The sequence below is a fragment of the Lipotes vexillifer genome, unplaced genomic scaffold (assembly GCF_000442215.2).
Source record: "Lipotes vexillifer unplaced genomic scaffold, Lipotes_vexillifer_v1.1 scaffold40, whole genome shotgun sequence".
Classification (NCBI taxonomy): Eukaryota; Metazoa; Chordata; class Mammalia; order Artiodactyla; family Lipotidae; genus Lipotes; species Lipotes vexillifer.
Window position 1 is genome coordinate 2,499,334 of NW_006771578.1, and position 23,001 is coordinate 2,522,334.

Sequence of the window (23,001 nt, forward strand, 5' to 3'; positions counted from 1 at the left end):
CTGTTGTGGCCTCTCCCATTTGCGGAGCACAGGCTCCGGACGCGCAGGCTCAGCGGCCATGGCTCACGGGCCCAGCCGCTCCGCGGCATGTGGGATCTTCCCGAAACGGGGCACGAACCTGCGTCTCCTGCAATGGCAGGCGGACTCTCAAGCACTGCGCCACCAGGGAAGCCCTTCTTATTTCTTGAGGAAGGCCAGTATTGCTATAAACTTCCCTCTTAGAACTGCTTTTGCTGCACCCCTCAAATTTTGGAAAGTTGTGTTTCCATTTTCATTTGTCTCGAGCTATTTTCTGATTTCCTCTTTGATTTTATCATTGACCCATTGGTTTTTTAGTAGCATGTTATTTAGTCTCCATGTGTTTGTTCTTTTCCCATTTTCCTTTCTATAGTTGATTTCTAGTTTCATACCACTGCAGTCAGAAAAAAATGCTTCATATAATTTCTATTCTCTTAAATGTATTAAGGCTTGTTTTGTGGCCTAGTATGTGATCCATCCTGGAGAACATTCCTTACACACGTGAAAAGAATGTGTATTCTGCTGTTCTGGGATGGAATGTCCTGTAAGTATCAATTAAGTTCAACTGGTCTATGGTGTCATTTAGGAACACTGTTTTCTTACTGATTTTATTTGGATGATCTATCCATTGATGTCACTGAGAGGTTAAAGTCCCCTACTATTATTGTATTACTATCAATTTCTCCCTTTATGTCTGTTAGTATTTGCTTTATATATTTAGGTGCTCCTGTATTGGGTGCATATATGTTAATGAGTGTAACATCCCCTTTTCTGTATCCCTTTATCATTATACAGTGTTCGTCTTTGTCTTTTGTTACAGGCTTTGTTTTAAAGTCTATTTTGTCTGATATGAGTACTGCTATCCCTGCTTCTTTGTCATTTTCATCTTCATGAAGTATCTTTTTCTATCCCTCACTTTTTCTGTGTTTCTTTAGCCCTGAAGTGAGTCTCTTCTTGCAGGCAGCATATTGAAGGGTCTTGTGTTTTCATGGAATCAGCCACCCTATGTCTTTTGATTGGAGCATTTAGTCCATTGACATTTAACGTAGTTATTGATATGTATGCAGTTATTACCATTTTATTCCTTGTTTTCCAGTTGTTTTTGTAGTTCTCTTCTGTTCATTTCTTCTTTTTGTTTCTCTTGTGGTTTGATGATTTCCTTTAGTAGTATGCTTGAGTTCCTTTCTTTTTGGTTTTTGCATATCTATTATAGGTTTTTGTTTTTGTTTTTGTTTTTTGCAGTACGCAGGCCTCTCACTGTTGTGGCCTCTCCCGTTGTGGAGCACAGGCTCTGGACGCACAGGCTCAGTGGCCATGGCTCAGGGGCCTAGCCGCTCTGCGGCACGTGGGATCTTCCCAGACCAGGGCATGAACCCGTGTCCCCTGCATTGGCAGGCGGACTCTCAACCACTGCGCCACCAGGGAAGCCCTATCATAGGTTTTTGATTTGTGTTTACCATAGGGCTCATATATGCTGTGCCATAATTATATCTACTTGTTTTGAACTGATAGTCATTTAAGTTCAAACACATTTTAAAAGATCTACATTTTTACCCCCCTCACCCACATTGTGTTTCTAATGTCATATTTTGTATCTTGATGCTTATCTCTCAACTGTTTACTGCACTTATAGTTGCTTTTGTGTGTATGTTTTTTTCTTTCCATCTATGTACTGGCTTTTTAAAGTAATCTTCAATCCTTACTATATAACTGCCTTTCCTAGTGGGATTTCCCCTTTCCTATAGATTCTTGCTTCTTTTCCATTTAGAGAAGACCCTTCAACATTTTTTAGGTTTACTATTGATGAATTCTTTTAGTTTTTGATTGTCTGATAAGTTCTTTATTTCTCCTTCTATTCTAAATGATAATCTTGCTGGGTAGAGTATCCTAGGTTGTAGGTTTTTTTCCTCTCAGCACTTTGAATATATCAAGCCTCTCCCTTTTGGCCCGCAAAGTTTCTGCAGAGAAAATCAGCTGATAGTCTTATGGGGATTCCCTTGTATATGACTGATTTTCTCTTCATGCCTTTAGAATTCTCTTTAACTTTTGCCATGTTGTTTATGATATGTCTTGATGTGGGTCTGTTTGGTTTCATCTTGTTTTGGACCCTCTGTGCTTCCTGTACCTGGATATCTGTTTCCTTCTTCAGATTTGGGAAAGTTTCAGCCATAATTTCTTCAAATACATTTTTGATCCCCTTCTCTCTCTTCTCCTTCTGGAACCCCTATTATGTGAATGTTGGTATGTTTAATGTTATCCTAGAAATCTAGTGGACTCCTTTTGTTTTTTTGTTTATTTTCATTTGTCTTTCTTTCTGCTGTTCTGATTGGGTGATTTCCTTTATTCTATCTTCCAGATCACTTATGTGTTCTTCTGTGTCACTTAGGTTGTTATTCAGACTGTTTTTTATTTCAGATATTGAATTGCCTATTTTTGTTTGGGTCTTTTTTATATTTTCTAGTTCCTTGTTAAAATGATCTTTGTTTAGATCAATTCTCTTGATCTAAACTAATTTAGTTAGCATTTTTATTACCAATGACGTGAATTCTTTATCTGGTAAATTGTTTATTTCTGTCTCATTATTTATTTTTTCAAGGTTTTTCTCTTACTTTTTCAATTGAGAGTACTTCCTCTGCCTTTTCATTTTACTTAACTTTCTTTGCCTCTGAATTTAGGTGAAACAGTTACCTATTGTGGTCTTGAAGGGGTGTTCTTATGTGTGTATCCAATGCCTTTGGTGGGGTGGCTGGATTTGATGTGGACACCAGTGTTTCCTCAGGGTATGCTGGCAGCTATGACCTTGGTAGGAGGTATGGCTAGAGATGGAAGAGCCAGAGCCCACGCAGGGTGTGAGGTGTGATGTTCTCTTTGCTCACTGGCCATCACTGCCCTGTGGGATCTGCTCCCAAGCTGCTGGAGTAAAAGCCCTGAGGATCAGGCTAGAGCTGGCTCTGTTCCTTTTCAAGTGTGTTTTTCCTTCTCCCCACACCAGGATCTTTGCCCCAAAGGAGGGGGGTACTGAAGTAAGTGGGGTTCATGCACTTATAGAAGTCTAATGCACTACCTGTGTAGGTGTCCGTGGCTCCACGCAGATGCAGCCCATGGTCATGTCTTTTCCCTGGTATTGGCCACCCCAGATGGAGCGCTGCTCTATGGTGTGAAGTGAGTGGGGCCAGAGCATCCACTCAGCCTGGGTTTGGGCACATAGCAAGGTGGTGACAGGAAACCCAGCAGCTATGCTGCTGTCAAAACTCTGGGCTGCTTCTGGGGTGCCACTGGAGTAAGCTCCAACAATGGCAGCTGCCGCACCACCTGGGCTACGCTCCAGGACTGGTTGCCTCTATGTCACAAGGACGAGTCTTCTCCCAAGTCCTGGATGCCCTAGATCCAGTGCCATGCTGTGATGTGGAATGAGCGGAGCTGGGGTATTCTCTCAGTTCGGGCTGGGGAGAGCAGCAAGGTGGTCACAGGAAACCTGACAGCCACTAGAGCAGACCTCTCTCTGCCCTAGCAGGGGGCAAGCCAGCACCTGCACCCCTCATGAGTGGCATCCAGGCTGTTCCAGCCTTTCTATCTCTCCCAGGGTTTCTCCAGCCAGTTAAGGGGGCTTGTCTCCTATGCATAGAAACCAGACTGGAACACCCAGTCTGTGGCTTGACCCACTAACTCCCCAGGGTGAGTATCCACCTGTGTAATCTCCCTTTTCCTTTGAATCCCTTCTCAGGGCACAGGTCCTGACCAATCACTTTCTTCTCATCCTACCCGATTACATGTATACCTTTCTTACAGCCTTGGTTGTACAGGAGTCCTTCTGCCTATTTCCAGCTAGCTTTCAGTGAGAATTATTCCACATGTAGATGTATTTTTGATGTGTTTGTAGGGGGGAGGTGAGCTCCAAGTCCTCCTACTCCACCATCTTGATCCGCTTTATTCCCCATTATCTTCCTGACCTAATCTACTACAGCTCTCGCTCTGATTCACTACATACCATCCACGCTGACCTCCTGGCTTTTCCTTGAACATACCAACCACACTCCCATCTCAAGGCATTTGCATTTACCATTCCCCTATCTGCCAATGCTCCTCCTCCAGATACCTTTTCATGGCTTGATCCTTCACCAGCTTTATATCTTTACTTGGATGTCATCTTTTGTGAGGCCTTCCTTAACCTCCTACCTAACTAAAGCTAGACCCTCTCACACAAAAATCCTCCCTGGCCCAAGCTTTATTTGGGCTACAGGCAAGGGCCTGTGTAATACTGATATATACTATATCAATACTGTGCAATATACTATATATTTTATTTTTATTGCCTGTATCACCTCACTAGAATAATAAACTCCATGAGGGTAGTTTTGTTCACTGATACTTCATTTACTTAGCACTTAGAACAGGGTCTGGCATACTGAAGGTGTTAGATGAATATTTAGTACTCATTTAATCTTATTCCTTAAATAAACTAAAGAATACTTGGTACATAATAGGAATACAACAAACGTGTAATTCTACACCTCTTCTCCATTATTTTATCTAAGAATGTGGGGAGGTATTTTGTCTGCCTCACAACTGGTTGTTCAATTCCTTCCGATACAATAAATTAGAGAAAAAAAAAATGTTCTTGAAGCTTTAACAATCTCAACCCTAATGACCTCCTAAGAAGTGTTGAAATCTGAGAGTGCTTTGGTTGTAACAGTGACTGACAATTGCCACTGACAATTAATACTTGAAGGGCAGAGACGTGGAACATCTCACAATACATATATAGGACCCACAAAGAACTGTCCTGCCCAAAAGGCTAAGAGTGCACAAAATGCAAGAGTTCCTCTGTTAAGACAGACTGTAGTTGAGGAGACAATGTAATAACTCAGGCCACTAATTATTTAAGATTCTATGTGTAAAGATGACTATCAAATGATTCATGAAAAATAAGTATTTCTTATTCAAAACGCATTTCTTAAAGAAAATTTGAAGTCCTAGTTCTGTAGGTATGAATTCACACATAACACAACAGAAAGACAGACATATATTTACTAAAAATTTAAAAGACACTCACGAATGGAAGGTATCATTGCTTTGCTGTTCACAGAAGATGCCTACACAGTCCTTCTGTTCTTTTGGAGTATAGTCTTTATCATACAGTTGTGTCAGTCCAATTGTGAAAGAAAACAAAACAAGAAGAAACATTCCAAGAAATTTTCCAAAATCTTGTAACATCTGTCCCATTGAAATCTGTGGAATATATTACATAGGCATTCATTAAAGTCATCAGGAAAACAAAATATGAAAAACTAAATGACCAGGCAAGAAAACATATGATCCACCAGGCTACTCCTTTTTTTCCACCTGTTTGAGATATTTCATCACTTTTAAAACACCAAAAATCCAGTTGCCAAACAAAAAGCCATTCTGATCATGCCAGCACTATGAGTGTTGGATGGTACATTCCTTGAATCTGGACCAAGTCTGCAGAGGATAATTTTGCTATGAAGGTAGAGGAAGAGACATAGAGATTTAAGAAAAGGCCTAATTTGAAAGGGATGAAAGGAAAATTCTTTGCTAAAACCTAAAGGGAAGTAAATGCTTATATTTATATTTTCTCAAAGTTTACAAATATAAAACCATTAGGACATAAAGTATTTCATTTGATTTTTGCAACCAATTTAAACCACTTCCTGAAGAACAGCATTTCCCCCTCTAGGACTGCCCTAATCTCTTTTGCCAAGGTGATCAATTCTCTTTCATTTGGGGTCTATTATAAGAAAAAATTACACATGTTAAGTCAAATGAGAGCGTCTAATACTTATGTGAGTATCTACCATAATTTAGACATGTGTAATGCATCTGGGAGCTTTATTCAAGCCTAATTTCATTCTCCTTTAATACTCTTTCAAATTCTGGGGAATAGGTACTTTTCATAAATTCTTGTTATTTAAATTGGCATACAAATTTGGAGAATAATTTAACATTACGCTTTGATACCGAAATTCTATCCCTAGGAATTTAGCCAACAGGAAGTACACAAAGATGCATTACATACAAGGATTTTCATTGTAGCCCTGTAGAAAAAGAAATTAGAACATCCTAAATGCTGTTGTTAAAAAGAATGAAGTACTATGTGCTGGCATAGAAAGATGCCTACAAAACATTAAGTCAAAAAAGCAGGGTACACAACAGTATTAAACAGCTATTTTTTACAGGATAGGTCAGATATATATTTTCATATAGATAAGGTTTGATATGCACAGGAAATTTCTGGAAGTTTACACAAGAAACCATTAACAGTGTTTATCTGTAGGAGGTAGGACTAGGGGTGTGGTTTGAATCTTCTTTGCTATATGCATTTATTACTTTTAAGATACAAAAATTAAGTGTTTAGAAATAATCCCTCCTCAAATGTAACCAGGCCAAATTTATATAATTAGTGAAATCCAACTTCAAATAAAATTCCGAACTCCCTCGAGCCTGCCAACATAACACATGCCAATCACATACAAAATAGTAGCAGCAGGCAAGTGGCCAAGCCCCTCCAGCCCACTATAGTGAGCCAGCTAATTAAGTCCAAGAGGTGTGGTAGAATTTTTAGGCACAGCACAAGCTAGTATTCCAGGCGACTTGGAGTGGCGAGGTCCACTATGCCTGACTTTTATGCACTTGACTAGCATGTGACTCTTTTCAAAATCTTATGCTTCCCTCACTTAGCCCCCTTGCAAAATTCTGATGGAAGCAACAGAAAACTTTTAGAATCAGAAAGTTCAAAATGTGTGAGAAAGAGAAGAAATACATTTCTCTCTTAATCAATGATAGCTTTATTAGGTCACTTTGGAAAGAAATCATTTATTCAGATTGTGAGTGCTTAGAATAAAGCCATATCGTGTTAGTAGAGAACCTAATAATGTATGACAGTAAGAGTACAATAACTGCTTTAGATAAGTACAGAAAAGATTGGATTTGAAGAAAATTTAGCCACTGTGAGCTTAAAGGTAAATAAAGTTTTCCAAGAGTGATCATGTATGCTGTTATAATTTTAATTTCAAAAATTTAGTCCAAAAGTAAAAGCCTTAATTTAATATTACTGTTTTTTTTTTTTTTTGCGGTACGCGGGCCTCTCACTGTTGTGGCCTCTCCCGTTGTGGAGCACAGGCTCCAGACGTGCAGGCTCAGCGGCCATGGCTCACGGGCCTAGCCGCTCCGTGGCATGTGGGATCTTCCCGAACCGGGGCACGAACCCGTGTCCCCTGAATCAGCAGGCGGACTCTCAACCACTGCGCCACCAGGGAAGCCCTTAATATTACTGTTTTAAAGATAAGAGTAATTTAATTTCAATATCAAGATGAGCAATATTTAATGAAAACACTACAAACTTCATGACTTGTTTTTTAAAAACATGATATTAGTTCTTGTATTACATGGAAGAACCAAAATTAGCTACGGTGGATATCGCTGAGGTGAACATTAGCTTGAAGAGCACACTAATGAAACATGCATGTGAAATGCAAACATTAAAAGCAGTAAATTAATTTTAGTCTGAGAAAGATTATAAGGCTCATTTATTTGTAAAAATAACAATCACGCTTTCTTACATGTTTACTTATTTTCAACTACTTAGTAGTTTTAATTGAGAAATATGAACAGTAATAAAAAAAGATGGTAGTTTAAAAATTAATACTGAAATTTACACAGTAGTTAACACTAGTACACACAGAGAAAAATATTTTCCTAGTAATCAGAAGAATGGAAATTAAAGAAAACTACTAAGATAGTATAACAAAGAAAGATAGCACTGAAGCTATTAACGTGGTGAACTGTTTGTGTGCTTTTACACTGTTTGTGTGACTGAAAATTAACACATCCTTTTATAAAGAAAGAGAAATACTGAGGCACTATAAGAATCCTATCTTTTAATATGTTAATACTACTGAAGATGTATCCTTAGGAAATAATTAAACAGAGGAAAAAGCCTCATACACAGAGCACTATGTAGAATAGCAAAAACATGCTAAATGCCTGATAGAGGAAAGAGGTGTTATCATTAGGGTGCATATTAAGTGTTCATTTATAAAAGTGGCTGACAAAAGGGAAGAAATAATAATAAGTTCCAGTCATTCGTTTTCCAAATCTTTCTCCAGAAAAACCCATAATTATCTGTAGGAAAGATAATCCATCTATCTAATCAAGCCATTCATGCTCAAGATGCCCTTTACATGTGTCAAAAGAATCAAACTGGACTACTTCTCACACCACATACAAAAACCTGAAACCGTAAAACTCCTAGAAGAAAATATAAGCCAGTATGCCTCTTTGATATTGGTCTTAGCAATACATTTTTTGATATGTCTCCTCAGGCAAGGGAAGCAAAAGCAAAAATAAACAAATGGGACCTACTCAAACTTAAAAGCTCTTGCACAGCAAAGGAAACCATCAACAAATGAAAAGGCAGCCTACCAAATTGGAGAAGATATTTGTAAATGATGTGTCTGATAAGGGGTTAATACCCAAAATTGTACAAAGAACTCAGACAACTGAAACTTCCTCTCTCCAAGCACCCCCTCAGTCATGCTCCCAAGTCCTTTGTATGTAGTCTCTAAAATAGTATTCTTCACTTTATACTTTATGTTTGTCTCTTCTAGCAGTCTTTAAGGGCAGGCACAATGTCAGTAAGCTCCAGAGCCGGGCATATTAATTAAAATACTGAATACAGGGGCTTCCCTGGTGGCGCAGTGGTTGAGAATCTCCCTGCCAATACAGAGGACATGGGTTCGAGCCCTGGTCTGGGAAGATCTCACATGCCGCGGAGCAACTAGGCCCGTGAGCCACAACTACTGAGCCTGCGCGTCTGGAGCCTGTGCTCCGCAACAAGAGAGGCTGCGATAGTGAGAGGCCCGCACACCGCGATGAAGAGTGGCCCCCGCTTGTCGCAACTAGAGACAGCCCTCGCACAGAAACGAAGACCCAACAGAGCCAAAAATAAATAAATAAAATACTGAATACATAACTACTTTTTATATGTCTTTTATCTAACTCTTTACCATTTAACAGAAGGTATCACATATTTTTATTCATCCTGAAAGGTGGGGAAGGCTAGCATCATCTCCATTTCTCCAAGTGACAAACTGAAACTCACAAAGATTTAGTGAATTGCTCAGGGTGAAAGAACTAATAGATGGCAAAGGTGGAATTGAATTCTTGCTTCTGACTCCTTGCAAGGGCTTTTCTAAAACATCACTTTGCGGTTTTTACCTTAGCGCTCCCATTAGAAATTTGGGGCTGGGTACAATTAAGAAATATTTAGTTCTCACGCATTTTGCCTACACAGCAGGGCTTGTTGAATTAATACACGAATAAATGTATTTTAAAAGATGTAATTGTTAATTAACATTTTGCACCGTCTTTTTTCTAACACTATGTGAGCTGGGCCTTACTTTCCTGACCTATAAAAGAAATGGCCACATGCTGCATCAGACTTGCTCATCTACATGCTATTAAAAATTTGTCAGACTTCACCCCAAACTATTTAATCAGCATCTCTGAGGGCAGGACTGGAGAATGTAGGTTAAATGTGTTCCCCACACCATCCTTGCAGCCTCTCCAGTTTTTGAATCCCTAGACTATATGACTTCTAAGTTTCCCTGTAGCTCTGACATTCCATACTCCTTTCAAGAAAAAATATCCATCCCCAGTATACTCTAAAATGCAAAACACCTGAAATCACTCTTTACTCACAAAGAACAATACTTTACAAACAACAACAATATGCCATTTATGTTATACAGGCCACTAAACTAAGTCTGATAATTATCCAATAAAAACAAACAATTCACTAGGAATAAAGGATGCACTCGTGTGTCACATACTACATTCACTTTCCAAGTTTTCTTGTATTATTTTTCAGGTCGGTCACAGTTACCTCCACTACTCTCAGGGAATGGAGGAATGGATCTAAACGTTTATGTAAAGCCCATGATGCGTCAGGTACTCTGCTATGCATGTGATATACACTGACCCATTCAATCCTCACAACAGATACAGAAACTGAGACTCAAAGAGAAGAGGCAGCAGTAAGTTATGGAGCAAGATTCTGAACCAAGCTGTGTGATGCTGTCTTTTCCTTCTTGTCTAATCACCCAACTACCAGTATTAAAGGCTGCATAAGTCATTTGACACACATGGATAAATGAAGAAGAATTTTAAAAATCTATAAATTATGAAAGCCTGCCAACAGAAGTATTGTACAGTAAAAGTTAATGAGGGGCTCATATTACTCAAGAAAACTCTGAGAAGCAAGTCAGCACAGTGGTTAAGACCATTAGCTCTGGAGCCAAACTACCTGGGTTGGAATCCCAGTTCTACTACTTATCAGCCGTGTGACCTCGTACAAGTTACTTAATGGCTCTACACCTAAGTTGCTTCCTCTGTAAAATGTAAATAAAAGAGTCCACCTCTTCGAATGGTTGTGAGGATTGAATGAGGCCATAAATGTAAATAAAGATCTTAGAATAGTATCTGACACACAGTTAAGGACTCAAATGTTCACTGTTAATATTACTATTATTCACGATTATTTATAGATTGTGTCTTTTTTTTTTTTTTGGTTGTTGAAGTATGTAACGTTACTGATTTATGCCCAATCATGTCTCTTACATCTGCTGAGGTAGATTAGCTGGCATCCTGAATTCCAAAAAGCAGGAGAGCTAACTTCAAAGAGCAGGCTGGTCTCTGGAGTCAGACCGACGCAGGCTCAGCTCTTGACTCTGCCACTTAATAGTTCTGTGAAACTATTTCTGTCCCTAAGCCTTAAACCCTCCATTTGTAAAATGAAAATAAAAACTAACCAGGGTTGTGATGAGGGTTAAATAAAATTGAAAACATATAACAGAGTGCCTGGCCCACATGAAACGTTCAATAAATGTTAGTTGCTGTTATTATTGGGAACAAGCAGGTACAGCAATAGCTAGGATGTAGCCCTATTTCTCCATCATATTTTTTTGTTTTCTCAGACCAATCAGTGCTTGTATTTACTCAACCCCATCTAACAAGTTTTTCAACTCAATTCAACAGACAGACATTAAGTCCACCATATGGAGAAATTCATTCTCATGGGAGTACGAGTGTAGGAACAGATTTTCTAGTGGTGGGGACACTAAAGCTGGTGCATGTCCCCTCTCCCTGGAATGCCCCACAGCCAATCTCCTTTCAACTCATCTTTTAAGGCTTAATTTCAGTGTCATCTCTTCTGGGAAGTCTCCTCTGATGCCTTCAGCTGAAGTGAGTACCCTTCCTCTGAGCTCTCTATTACAGCATCTACCATTCCAAATGTTGTCATTGGCTTGTCATCCTCGGTGAACTATGCATTCTTTAAAAGGAGACTGCAGCATACTCACTTTCGTATTCCCAGTGTCCAGTACCTATCAGGCACTCAATAAATGTTTATTGAATGAATAAGTAAAGTTTCAACAAGCAGAGGATAGTCTGTGACAGCGGTCCCCAACCTTTTTGGCATCAGGGCCTGTTTTCGTGGAAGATAATTTTTCCACATACGGGGCGGGCGGGGGTGGGGAATGGTGCAGGCGGTAATGCAAGCGATGGGGAGCGACGGGGAGCAGCAGATGAAGCTTCACTTGCTTGCCTGCCGCTCACCTCCTGCTGCGCAGTCTGGTTCATAACAGGCCTTGGACTGATCCCGGTCCGTGGCCTGGGGGTTGGGGACCCCGGGTCTGGGACATTCTAAACAGGGTAATAACATAAAAAATGACAAGGAAGTGGGAAAGCACAGGACCTGTGTGAGATTAGCGACTGGTCTTGGCCCAGATGGAGAAGTATTTCATGAAGAGATAAGGAGATGAGTATAGTGAGCAATGGCTAGAAAGTAAGGCCCAATTGTAGAAGGCCACCTTCCAAAGTCTACCTACAACATGTCAGAAATTTAACAAATACAATCATACAAATTTCAAGTAATAGAATGAAGGATTCAGTCACTGCTGAATCAGGATTTTATGTATTCCACTACAGGATAATTCCATGACCTTGCTTTTCCTGGTAGAGTCCCAGTTCACAGCTGTTGTCCCAACTTAGTAATGAATAATATCCTTTTCATTCTCCAAAGTGTCTCTATTTGGATGATAAATTATAGTCATTCTAACTAAAGGAGAGATCTGGACTCCTACTGCAGGTTATATAACCAGCTAAAATAAAAGTCTGTCAGCTTCTAAATCTACAAAGATTTGGAAGGAAAAAAATGTTAGTAAATGGAGATAAATTTAACAAACAACTGCAGAAATCACAGAAAAACATTATCTGACATAGCATGTTATGTAAAGAAAAAAAGCTGCACTTTAACTAAAGTAGTTAACTTATTGTCAATTTTCCTTTTGCACTTCTTTTCGCTTTAGATTCATAATTGGATCACTCTTTTAATTGAGTTCCTTGCTTCTGATTAACAAAATAGAAGAAAATGTATTATAAATCTTCTGCACAAAATTATTCTAGAGTTCTTTGTTACCAATATGTTATACAAATCTGTCATGTCAATAAGATTACACTGGAAAACAAATAACTTTATTGGAGAATTTTTTTAAGTAAAAGCCTGAAGATAGGACTCTACAGATTCTTACTAAATATCTATTTTTCATCCTCCTTCTGACTAACCAGACCTTGGTTTCTTGGGGGGAAATATGCTCAATTAAAAGTACTCATCTCCTCAGAGATACCAACAGCCATGTGACCCAATTCTGGCCAATGAGTTATAAGTGGAAGTATTTGGTAGGCCTCCAGGAAAAATAATTGTCCTCTTGTTAAAAAAAAGAAAGACAGCTGGCTCATGCTCTCTGCCTCTCCCCTTCTTCCTGCTGGATGCAGACTTTATATAATGACTTGGAGCAGGGAGCCTGCGACCATGAGAACGAGTCACACTCGAGACAAGTTTATATATTTGCAAAACTCATCAAACTATACAGTTAAGATGGGTACATTTTACTGTATGGCAAATTATACCTTAAGATAAGTTTTTTAAAAAATCATTTGCTGGACTAGATCATAATATTTAAACATATATTATGATTAACCTGTAGACCTTTTAAAAAATAGGAGCACACTAAATATTTGTCAGCTTCACTTAAATTATTTGCTAGTTCTATGTCTATTAGAACAATATAAAGTACCCTGCTGGAGGAGAAAAACACACACCACAGCTGAAAAGACAAATACCCACTTACGCAGTATTTGTATACGTGTCTATAGTTCTTTTGGGAAAAGATTAAGTCAGGAAGACCTGACTCAACAGTTCTAAGAAAAAGAAACAAATAATTTGCTAAGAAATAATAATATACTTTTTCCTTTTTAACTTGTAAAAATCTGTAAAGAAATTTTCAGTATAGAAACTTAGTGATACCATCAGTTTTTAGCTAAAAAACAAAGAAAACAATGTGCATGTAGAAATACTGTGGACTCTTGATTAAAACATTTATAGAAGACATTAGTGATAAAATTAAATCAAAATAACAGATAGTCTAAACCAGCATTTCACAAACCATGTTTCGGAGAAAAAAAGAGACCTGAGCGTATTTCATGAAAAATGGGTATGATGTTAACTGAATTTAGGTGATGATAGTTTGAACAAGATCAAACAAGTTTCTTTACTTCTTTCTCATAGGCTTTAATGTGATAATGTGTACTGTGAATTCCCGAAAGAGGTTATACAGAATGCAGCGTATCCCAAACTTATTTCAGTCTGAACATCTCACAGGACTTGGCTAAGAGGGAGTCACACTTCAGGAAACACTCTTGGAGGATGACAGCACAAGCCAAATCAAATGGGTTTTTTCCTACATATTTTGTTTTCATATCTCTGTTGGAGAAGGTAATTATGCATTTTATTTAAAATATCTCCTTTAAAAATACAAAAGAGAATCTAAATTGTTAGTAAATTTTGACTTAACAAGGAAAAATGAATATTGCTCAGGTTTTCAGACTTACAAAATAACAAAGTATTGTGTAGAGCTGGTCACCAAGCAGAACTGGCTCCACCCTTCAAGAACAATCAGCTACTAAAATCTGTGGGGTACATGCAACCAATTACGAGTCCTTTCTTTAGTGTAAAGAGACTTAGAATTTAGTCCTGGACTCTCTTGTATAATAATTATACTACTTTGAAAAGATAAAAGCTCAATTTCTTTAACTATAACGTACTGTAAAGCATAAAGTTGGACTACATAAGCTCTATGAAATTTCTTAGCTCTAAATACTCTATTTTCCAACTTACTACATTTGATATTTATTAAGCAAAGTAAAAGAGTATTTTGTTAAAATATAACTTACATATTTTCAAAATCATCATGAAGTATGAATTCTGTTTGTAGAACATCTCCCTGATATTTATCGCTTAAAACTTTAAATGTGAAATTCATTTTGGTAAAAAGCAAAATTTTATGTCCCTCTACTGTCTGAAATATAACTATATTTTAAATACGTCTGCGTCTATGAACTCGGGGGAGAGGGACAATGGACCACAGCTTAACAAAGTCTGGAACGTCTAAAAGCAAAGGATTATCATTCAGCCAGAAGCAAAGCAGATGAACATGCTGTGACTTTTCAACTGTTAACTCTTCTCAAAAGCAAAGTTTAGCTTTAATATCATGAGAAAACAATGTTCCAGTGGACAAGTAAAAGGTGTAGTCGTTTTACAAACTTTCTTCAAGAAATTTTCATTACTTACCTGTAATGGACCCAAGATAGAGCTTGTTGTATACATAAAAAAGAGACGAAGATAACTCAGAACATTGGCAAATGCAAAAAGCCCTTCTGCCACCAGTGTAGGATGGAATGCATCCCAGTCCTTCCGATCAGCAAAATCATGAAACTAAGGTTAGGGGAAAAAAAGCCAAAGATAAAACAGCTCTCTCAAGTTAGGAAAATAAAAAACAAATATTCTGACTGTTGAAAGAAAACTATTTTATGTCTCCTTGTGGGGGAACTCCATTTATGTTTTATAAAGTTCTCTTCTTTTAATAGAAATAACATTGTTTTAAATAAATAAAAGATTTCTACATATGTGGGGCAATATCACTTATGCTATATAAAGAGGTTTTCTCAGAAATTCCTATGTTTTAAAAAACTAATGTTTTAAAAACTGTCATTAGATTTTTTATGAATGTAATTTTTGCTAGGTTTTCTTAAATTCCACAACGCAAACTTTAAGAATGTGTGCTGTCAATTAATTAGCTATCACATTAAATTAACCTAGCCCTTTGACTCAGGATTCTACAGTGGCCCATAGATGCTTTCTCCCTTCTAAATAACAAGAAAAAAAAGAGTGTATTATTATACTTTAGACATAGAATGACCACATGTTCCAATTGCCTGGGACAGTCCCAGATTACATACCAGTTTTCCTGGCATAATTATTAATTGTGCCCCCTTTCATGTGTAAAGTGTCTTGGTCTGAATAATAAACTATATGGACACCCTGCTTCTAGAACTAAAGAGACCAGTCTAAAAAAACCAATGACCATCAACCTCTCTATCAAACAATCTATCTATATATGATCTTTTCATTTTCTTAATAACTTCACAACTCTGGTCATTGAACATACCTAATAAACATGTTTGGTACTACTGATCAGTTACAGGAATAGAGGTTTTTAATAAAGTGATATAAGATAACCAGTTTGCTTTCTCTATAGTCTATAAATTAGTCAAAACCCAAAAAATATTATATAAATAGTTCCTTGAATGTGACGCCTCAGAATTCTAAACTCAGGTGTAAACAAAGACAGTTAACATAATCTCCACTACCTTTCCTGGGCTTTTAATAAATCTTTATAAAAGTAACATTATAAGATGTCTATAAGGTTAGATTTTTGTCAAATTTTAAATTTAAAAATATAGGAATCAGAAAATAACTAAATTTACATAACTTTTTAAGCTGTGTTAGATAATAGTCATGATTTGGAATGTGTAAAACACTATATAATGAGTTCCATTCAGATAAACTTTTTCCTGATAGATATAAAGATATCTAACACTAATCAATTTAAGTAACTTTGTGTTACTTAGGTTAATGAGGTAATATATAGGTTAATGAGGTAAGTGAACCTAGCTCAGATTTAAGGAATTGGCATTTGGTAGAAAGAAAATGCCTAGACAGACCTGGATTTAAATCCAGTTTTGGTTTCTTACTGTGTGGTCTTGGACAAGTTACTTATTATCTCTGAGCTTCCTTTTCCTTATTTGCAAAATGGGGATAAGGACATCTGTCTCATAGAATCCCTGTGAGAATAAAATGAGATAAAGTATAGCAAGTATCAACCATGGTGCCTGGCATAAAATAGGTAACGAACATTTAATGGTAATTAACACCCTTGAAGCTATTAGAAAGGAAGGAAACAATGGGTACTATTCCCTTGCACAAGGATAGGTTTAGAATGAAAACACATCAGACACAGATTTGGGCCAAAGTAACTCTGAGATACATAGCTAAATATCCTGGGTTTTTCCTAAATAAACTTCACTTGTGCCTCCAGTTGACATAGTTAATAGTCACCTTGTTGTGAGCAACCACTTTGAGGGCAAAGGTTGCCAAATAAAGTGAATTCATGACAAAACTGAGTTGATTACGTGATTCTTCTAAAAAGTCTTCCAACCCTTCATACCAGAGTCTTTTAATGTCTGACCAAATCATCCCTAAAAAAGGAAGAAAAAAAAATCAGATAATGCTCTCTTAATTCAATAATAAACTAAAAAATACCTTAAGACTCAAAGTACTAAATAAATAACACCTGTCAGTTGTAGCCTCATTCAGAAGAAAAAAATAACATTCAGTAAAATGTTCTTAAAATATGAAAGAAAATAACCTTAAGTTTCATATGACAATATCTTTCCCAGAGAGGGATTTTAATAAATGATGTGAAACAAGCATAAGAAAGCAAATTGATGTTAAATACATAACCCCCAAAAGGCTCAGTTCCTGATTCTTTTCTCTGTCTACACTCACTCCTATAGTGACCTCATCCAGTCTAGTCTAATGGCTTTAAATACCATCTATGTGGTAGACTTTCAAGTTTTTATCTCTGAACTCAACCTGTATTTACATAATAATAAATATCTCTAAACTTCTTTCCTAAACTTAACTTGTATAGGTACTTAGCTACTCTACATCTCAAACTGGATGTCCTAACATGTCCCAACTGAACTCCTAAACTCTGCACCCAAATTCACTGCTCTTGAAGACTTCCCCATCTCACTTAATGGCAACCCCATCCTAGCTGCTCACTCTAAATGCCCTTGAATCATCCTTGACTGATATTCTTTTAAATCACACATTCAATGCAGCAGTAAATCCTGCTGGCTTTACTTTCAAAATATAGTTAGGATCTAACCTTTCTCACCACTATTTCAACTTCAAGCCACTATCTTCTCTGGCCTGAACTACTGAAATAGCCTAGTCTCCCTGCTTCTACCCTGTTCTCCCTAAAATCTATTCTCAACATGGCAATCAGAGTAATCCTTTTAAAATGCAAGTGTTACTTCTCTCCTCAAAACACTGTAGTTAACACCCAGAGGAGAAAGAATTAACTGCAGGACAGAACTCTTTTCCCATGGGAAGAAAATCTCATGTTATCATCTATTTAAGTGTTGCCTTGGACACATACTACATTAAGAAAAGTACGGAAGGTCAGCTGTGTTCAAGATTGTTATAAAAACAACCACTGATTGGGAAACTGCATCTGGACTGGAGGACTAAGAGTGGACTAAAAGTATACCCAACCAGGACTATATAAAAACATGTTGAGAAGCACGGGCCTCAGCTTCTCTGTGTGATGTCTCTCTTAATGTAAAGTGTGCATGTAGTGGGAGTTACATTCTGAGGCTTTCTAAGATATCCTGCTGGATTTATAAGAAATCCTGGTAGATTTCAGGCTTCTTTGGCTGGGGTAGCCCACACCCATGAATATGGCCTCATTCCACACAACTGAGTGTGCCCCTGTGGGGCTGGGAAGCAGCCCCGTCTTTTGTAAGAACTGCCAATAAAGATATATTTGAAGCTGTCATGCTGACGTGCTCTATTTCCTGTCTTCTATCTTCCAAAGGTAAGTAAATCTGGTGCCAGGTTTTTGCCTACTGTGTCCGGCGAGTGCGAATGTTAATGAGAACCTAAGACCACCGCTGCTGCTGACTGTGCAGAGCGGGCACTGCACCTTCCCTTACAGCTCATTTTATTCAGAGTCAAAACCAAATTCCCTACAATGGTCTACAAGGCCCTACATTACCTCTTCTTTCTGTCTCCTCTCCTATCAATCTTTCCCTCCACTACTGGCCTCCTTGCTTCCTTGCTGTTCTCTGAACACACAAGACTCCTGCCTTAGGGCCTTTACGTGGGCTCTTCCCTCTGGCTGGAAGCTCCTCACCCAGACATCCATTTGGCTAACTCCCTCACTTTGCATCTTTGCTCACCACCTACTCTGATCATCCTATTTAAAATTGCAAACCCCGTGCCCCTCACTCCCAATCCCCCAACTCTTCTTTCTTTTCCCTTAGTACTTATCACTTTTAAACAATGGATATAGTTTACTTATTATGTCTATTATTAACTGTCTTCCTCCCACTTCGGGTAAACTCTTCAAGGGTAAGAATCTTTGTTTTATCAACCAATGTCCTAAATGTCCTATATAGTGTCTGATACACAGCAGGTGCTCAAAAATTTGCTCAATGAATAAATATACATAAATAAAAACCAACCGAACCAAATAACTCCCTTCCCCTTCTTGGGCCAGAAGTTTCTCCATAGTTATATATTCCTGGGAGTAACAGAGAACAGTACTACAATCAAGAATAGCTTTATGACATATTCCTTCCACTAAGGTATTTTTAAGGAGAATGTAAAGTGACAAAAGAACAGAGAGCTACAACCTAAATATGGATGAAGATCAAGTTAAGCCAATCAGAATCATCCTCTGACTTACCAGTGAACAGAATAAGTCCCCTGGGAAACACATGAAGTATTCTCAAAAAACTCTGTTCGTAACATCTTAATTATACAGTACCCATATTTTATGTAGAAAAACATTTTAAAATATTTGCAGGTCTGACAGGGAAAACACTTTTTAAAAATTCCACTTGGATGAGCTTCTATTTAAAATGAATAGGTAAAAACTAACCAAAAATGTTAAACCAAATAGTTTACATTTTATTAGCCCAAACACTGTAACAGTAGAACACTAAGCCAAGAAAGATGCTTACAGAAATTAAGTGTTTTATTTCTATAAAATGTAATATTATACCTAAAGGGAATTCTTGACAAAAATTACAACATGAATTGGAGAAGATTTTGATCAAGAAAGGCAGACATATGAAAGAATATTAAGTACCACTGACAGGTAGTTTCCCAGCTCCTGTGCAATATCTCACACCAAAGGGAAGCTAATACACTTGATGTATTTCACATTTCTGAGCTGGATTGGAAGAACACAATAATTTTAAACTATTGTAAGCAATGCAATCACTACATAATCAATGGACTACATTTTGGCTTCCTTTTTTTGTTGTTTTTTAGAATTAGTAAGATTAGCAAACCGTAATCCCGTCATTCTGGGAATTCCTCGAGGCTTGCTCCTAGGTCCTCTCTTCTCATCTCATACTTTCTCAAGTGTCTCACGTGTGCCCACAGTTTCGTCTACAACATATATGCAGATTATTCGCATACTGCTAAGTCAAGCTTAAACAACTTCTTGAGCGCTAGACTATGATACCCAATTGTCTGACTGACATCTCTTTTGAGTTTCTCGAAGGCTTTTCTCCCACAACATACCCAAAACCACACTCAGGATCTACTCTTTCACAAATCCCCAAACCTAGTACTCTTCTAGAATACTTAGGTTGCTTAATAATTTCCTCCTCCCTCACTTCATATATATATATATATATATTTCCATGTCCTACTGGCTTTACTTTGTAAATATCTCTCGAATCTGTTTCCTTCTCTTTCTATGGCAACCGGCGTCAGTCGAAGGCACCATCAGCTTTCATCTAGAGTACTGCAACAGGCTCCTTATCGGTCTCCCTCCACCTACTCTTGCCGCAGCCCTTCCTCCCAACCCGTTCTCTACGCTGTAGCCAGAACGATCTTTTCAACGTGAAAATCTGATCATGTCACCCACCTACTTAAAAACGCCAGTGGTTTTCCACTGCTCTTAGTATAAAGTCAAAATTACTTAATATGGCCAACAAGGCTGTCCATGGTCTAGTATAACATCCACTTCTATAATTTCATCTCAAATCCCACTTCCCTTGTCCTCCTTCCTCCAGCCTTTACGCAGTCCCTTCTTTGTGCCATGCTCTCTCTTGCCACAGGGCCCCTGAATGTAACTTTTACATCAGCCTAGAATATTTTTCTCTCCCAATTCTCCTACAATACCTTTCTTTCCCAAATTCTCCAAGTGGACTCCTATTTATCCTTTAAATCTTAGCTTATTTATCACTTCTTCAAGATAGACTTTCCAACCCCCTGAGTAGGTAAAATGCCCTTATAAAATGCTTGCTCTCCTAGCTCCATAACCTTTACAGTTAGTAGCACTTAACTCATGTGTAAGTTTTTATTTTATCTGTGTGATTTTCAAGTTATTGGGTGTTTTTCTTTTAAACAATAATTAGACCATAAGCTCCATGAGTGTTGGGCCATATCTGTTTCTGCCTGTGCTTAGACAAAGTAGGTAGACAACATTTCAAAATATACATTTCTGTAAGGGCTGTTCTATGATATTCCAATGGTAAAAAATTAAGTAAATGGATACCATTAATATTCTGTGGATTCATCAACACATTGTTTTCCTTTTTTCTACCTTGCTTTTCATAATTTAACCCTACTTTTTTCCTGGAGGGCTAAGGAAAAGAACAGGAAACAAATGTACAGAAGCCAGGCATCATGAGTCAGAAGTCCCTGTGCTCATTGCATGAAAAAGTAAATTGAACCAAGGAGTGACTTTGAACAAGTAGGCAAATGATTCCTACATGTTTCCTTAGAGCAAGTTCAGATCTATATATTTAAGGAAGTCAGAGTGATCTAAAGACATAACAAGTTCAGAAAACATCCTTGGCAAGGTTTATTCATATCTAACTGTTTCAAAGCAGAAGCTGTGCTGAGAAAAGAAAAACACTTCCAGGAATTTTAATGGCATAATTCATACTGCACTCTTCTACTGAGACAGAATATGTTTAGAAAATTAATAATATTTTGTGTGTGTGTGTGTGTGTGTGTGTGTGTTCAGGGCCATTGCGATTAGAAAAGAGTAGCCACAGTTTTACCATTTGTTGTGAAATTCAGTGACAGCAGCAATATTTATGCTGTCCAAGGAGTGGTACGACTCTCTGACTTCAGTGAGTTTTTACTCACTGCTAAGAAATATAAACTTTACTTCTTATACAGACTTGGCTACAGACTTGTTCATTTTACAAAACAAAGAAAATATTTTTTCTCTCTCACTACTATTTAAACAATAGGTTATAGATAAATGATATAAATTTTCCCCTTTTTGTGACTAAGGTATACATGACAATCTTTCAGCAGTAGTTTAAATAGCGGGGAAAAGTGCTTCTAAGAGATTCCTTTCAGCCTAACCTACCCAATTAAAAATATAAACAAATTTCACATTGAAAAGGTCTACAACAATGCAATTTGGAGTCAAATATGATAGAGTATAAATTATTTCCTAAATTAAAATATTAAATTTTAGATAAGATAGTGGAAATATCAGAAACACGAAAATATTAACAAGAAGAAATTATTTAATTCTCTTTAACCTAAAGTTCAAATGTCTATTATTTTTACTGTATCTACCTAATTTTAAACATTAATGCATAACTCTGATGTAAGATCAAGTTACTTGAAATGAACTAATTTCCAAATAAAAATAAAAATCCCAAAAATACACTTTTATATCTGAAGAACTAAAAGTGAGCACTGTACATTAACTCTTCTTAAATTATTTAAAAACTGAAACAGTCAAGAACATATTAATCAGTGCTTCATAACATAGAAAAGAATAAATTTCAATATTCCTTTTACTCTATAGCAAATAGTAAAGAAAAAAAAAGGTGGGAAATGCTGAGGTTAAAAACAAGGTTGAAGATCCAGAGGGAAATAATAAAGGGGATGTCATTAAAAGACCATAAATAGACAATGTAATTATACCTCAACTTCCCTCCTCCTCCCATCTCTCCCAAAAAGGGCAAGGGCAGTAAAAACTGCAGAAGATCATTAAAATATTTATTATACAGCATAATACTTATAAAAAAAAATTTTCAGAAAATAAAATGTCTTTTTTTTTAAAAAAAAAAACCCTGTCATTTCCAAAGAGATCTGGCTGTCATTACAAAGAACTGATTTATAGAGTGAGTCACCAGGGAATGTTTTATCTATATAAGGTAATATGTAACTATAAGAGTTCATAGGTTCTTAAAAGAAAAACTAATGATATAATAAAACAAAATAGTTAACTCTTAAATGCAACCGAGTATAAAATGTATTATTACATTTCAAAATACCTAAGAAAATGTTCATATTCTTATAACAAAAAAAATTCATCAGCAAAATTTGTTTTTCTGTTTTAACAATCATGAACAATTTTAGCAACTGAGAAAGAATTTTTAACTTCCATGTAATTAAGTAATATTAAGTAAGAGATCTGCTTCCTTATCATCAAGTTCAAGAACATTTATCTTTTAAAAAAAATGTTAGTTACGTCTTCAATGATCATGGAAGCATTCAAATTCTTCCTGTATAAACAGTGTAAAATTACAAGTTGAAGGCAGCTTATAATGCCACCAAGCAAGGGAGAATCAATGGGCTAAATAAAGGCAGAACTTTTTAAACTAACTTGATACTTACCAATAATCCACAGTATAAGAAGATAGTCTATTCTTTCAAGGGCTGGCCCCATTGTGTTTTTCTTATCTTCATTGTAGACAAGAGAGTATAGGTTTAATAATAGCAGGAAT

General features: G+C 37.1%; 1 protein-coding gene across 1 annotated transcript in view; it reads right to left on the bottom strand.

The window, feature by feature from the left end:
- Positions 1–23,001, bottom strand: part of TRPC1 (transient receptor potential cation channel subfamily C member 1) — a 63,135-nt gene that overhangs the window by 5,790 nt on the left and 34,344 nt on the right. Inside the window, exons 8-11 of the mRNA XM_007446947.1 lie at positions 22,892–23,001; positions 16,553–16,692; positions 14,726–14,869; positions 5,072–5,247 (exon numbers count right to left, since the gene is read on the bottom strand). Of these exons, the coding sequence (XP_007447009.1) occupies positions 5,072–5,247; positions 14,726–14,869; positions 16,553–16,692; positions 22,892–23,001 (570 nt within the window). The remainder of the gene's footprint in view (positions 1–5,071; positions 5,248–14,725; positions 14,870–16,552; positions 16,693–22,891) is intronic.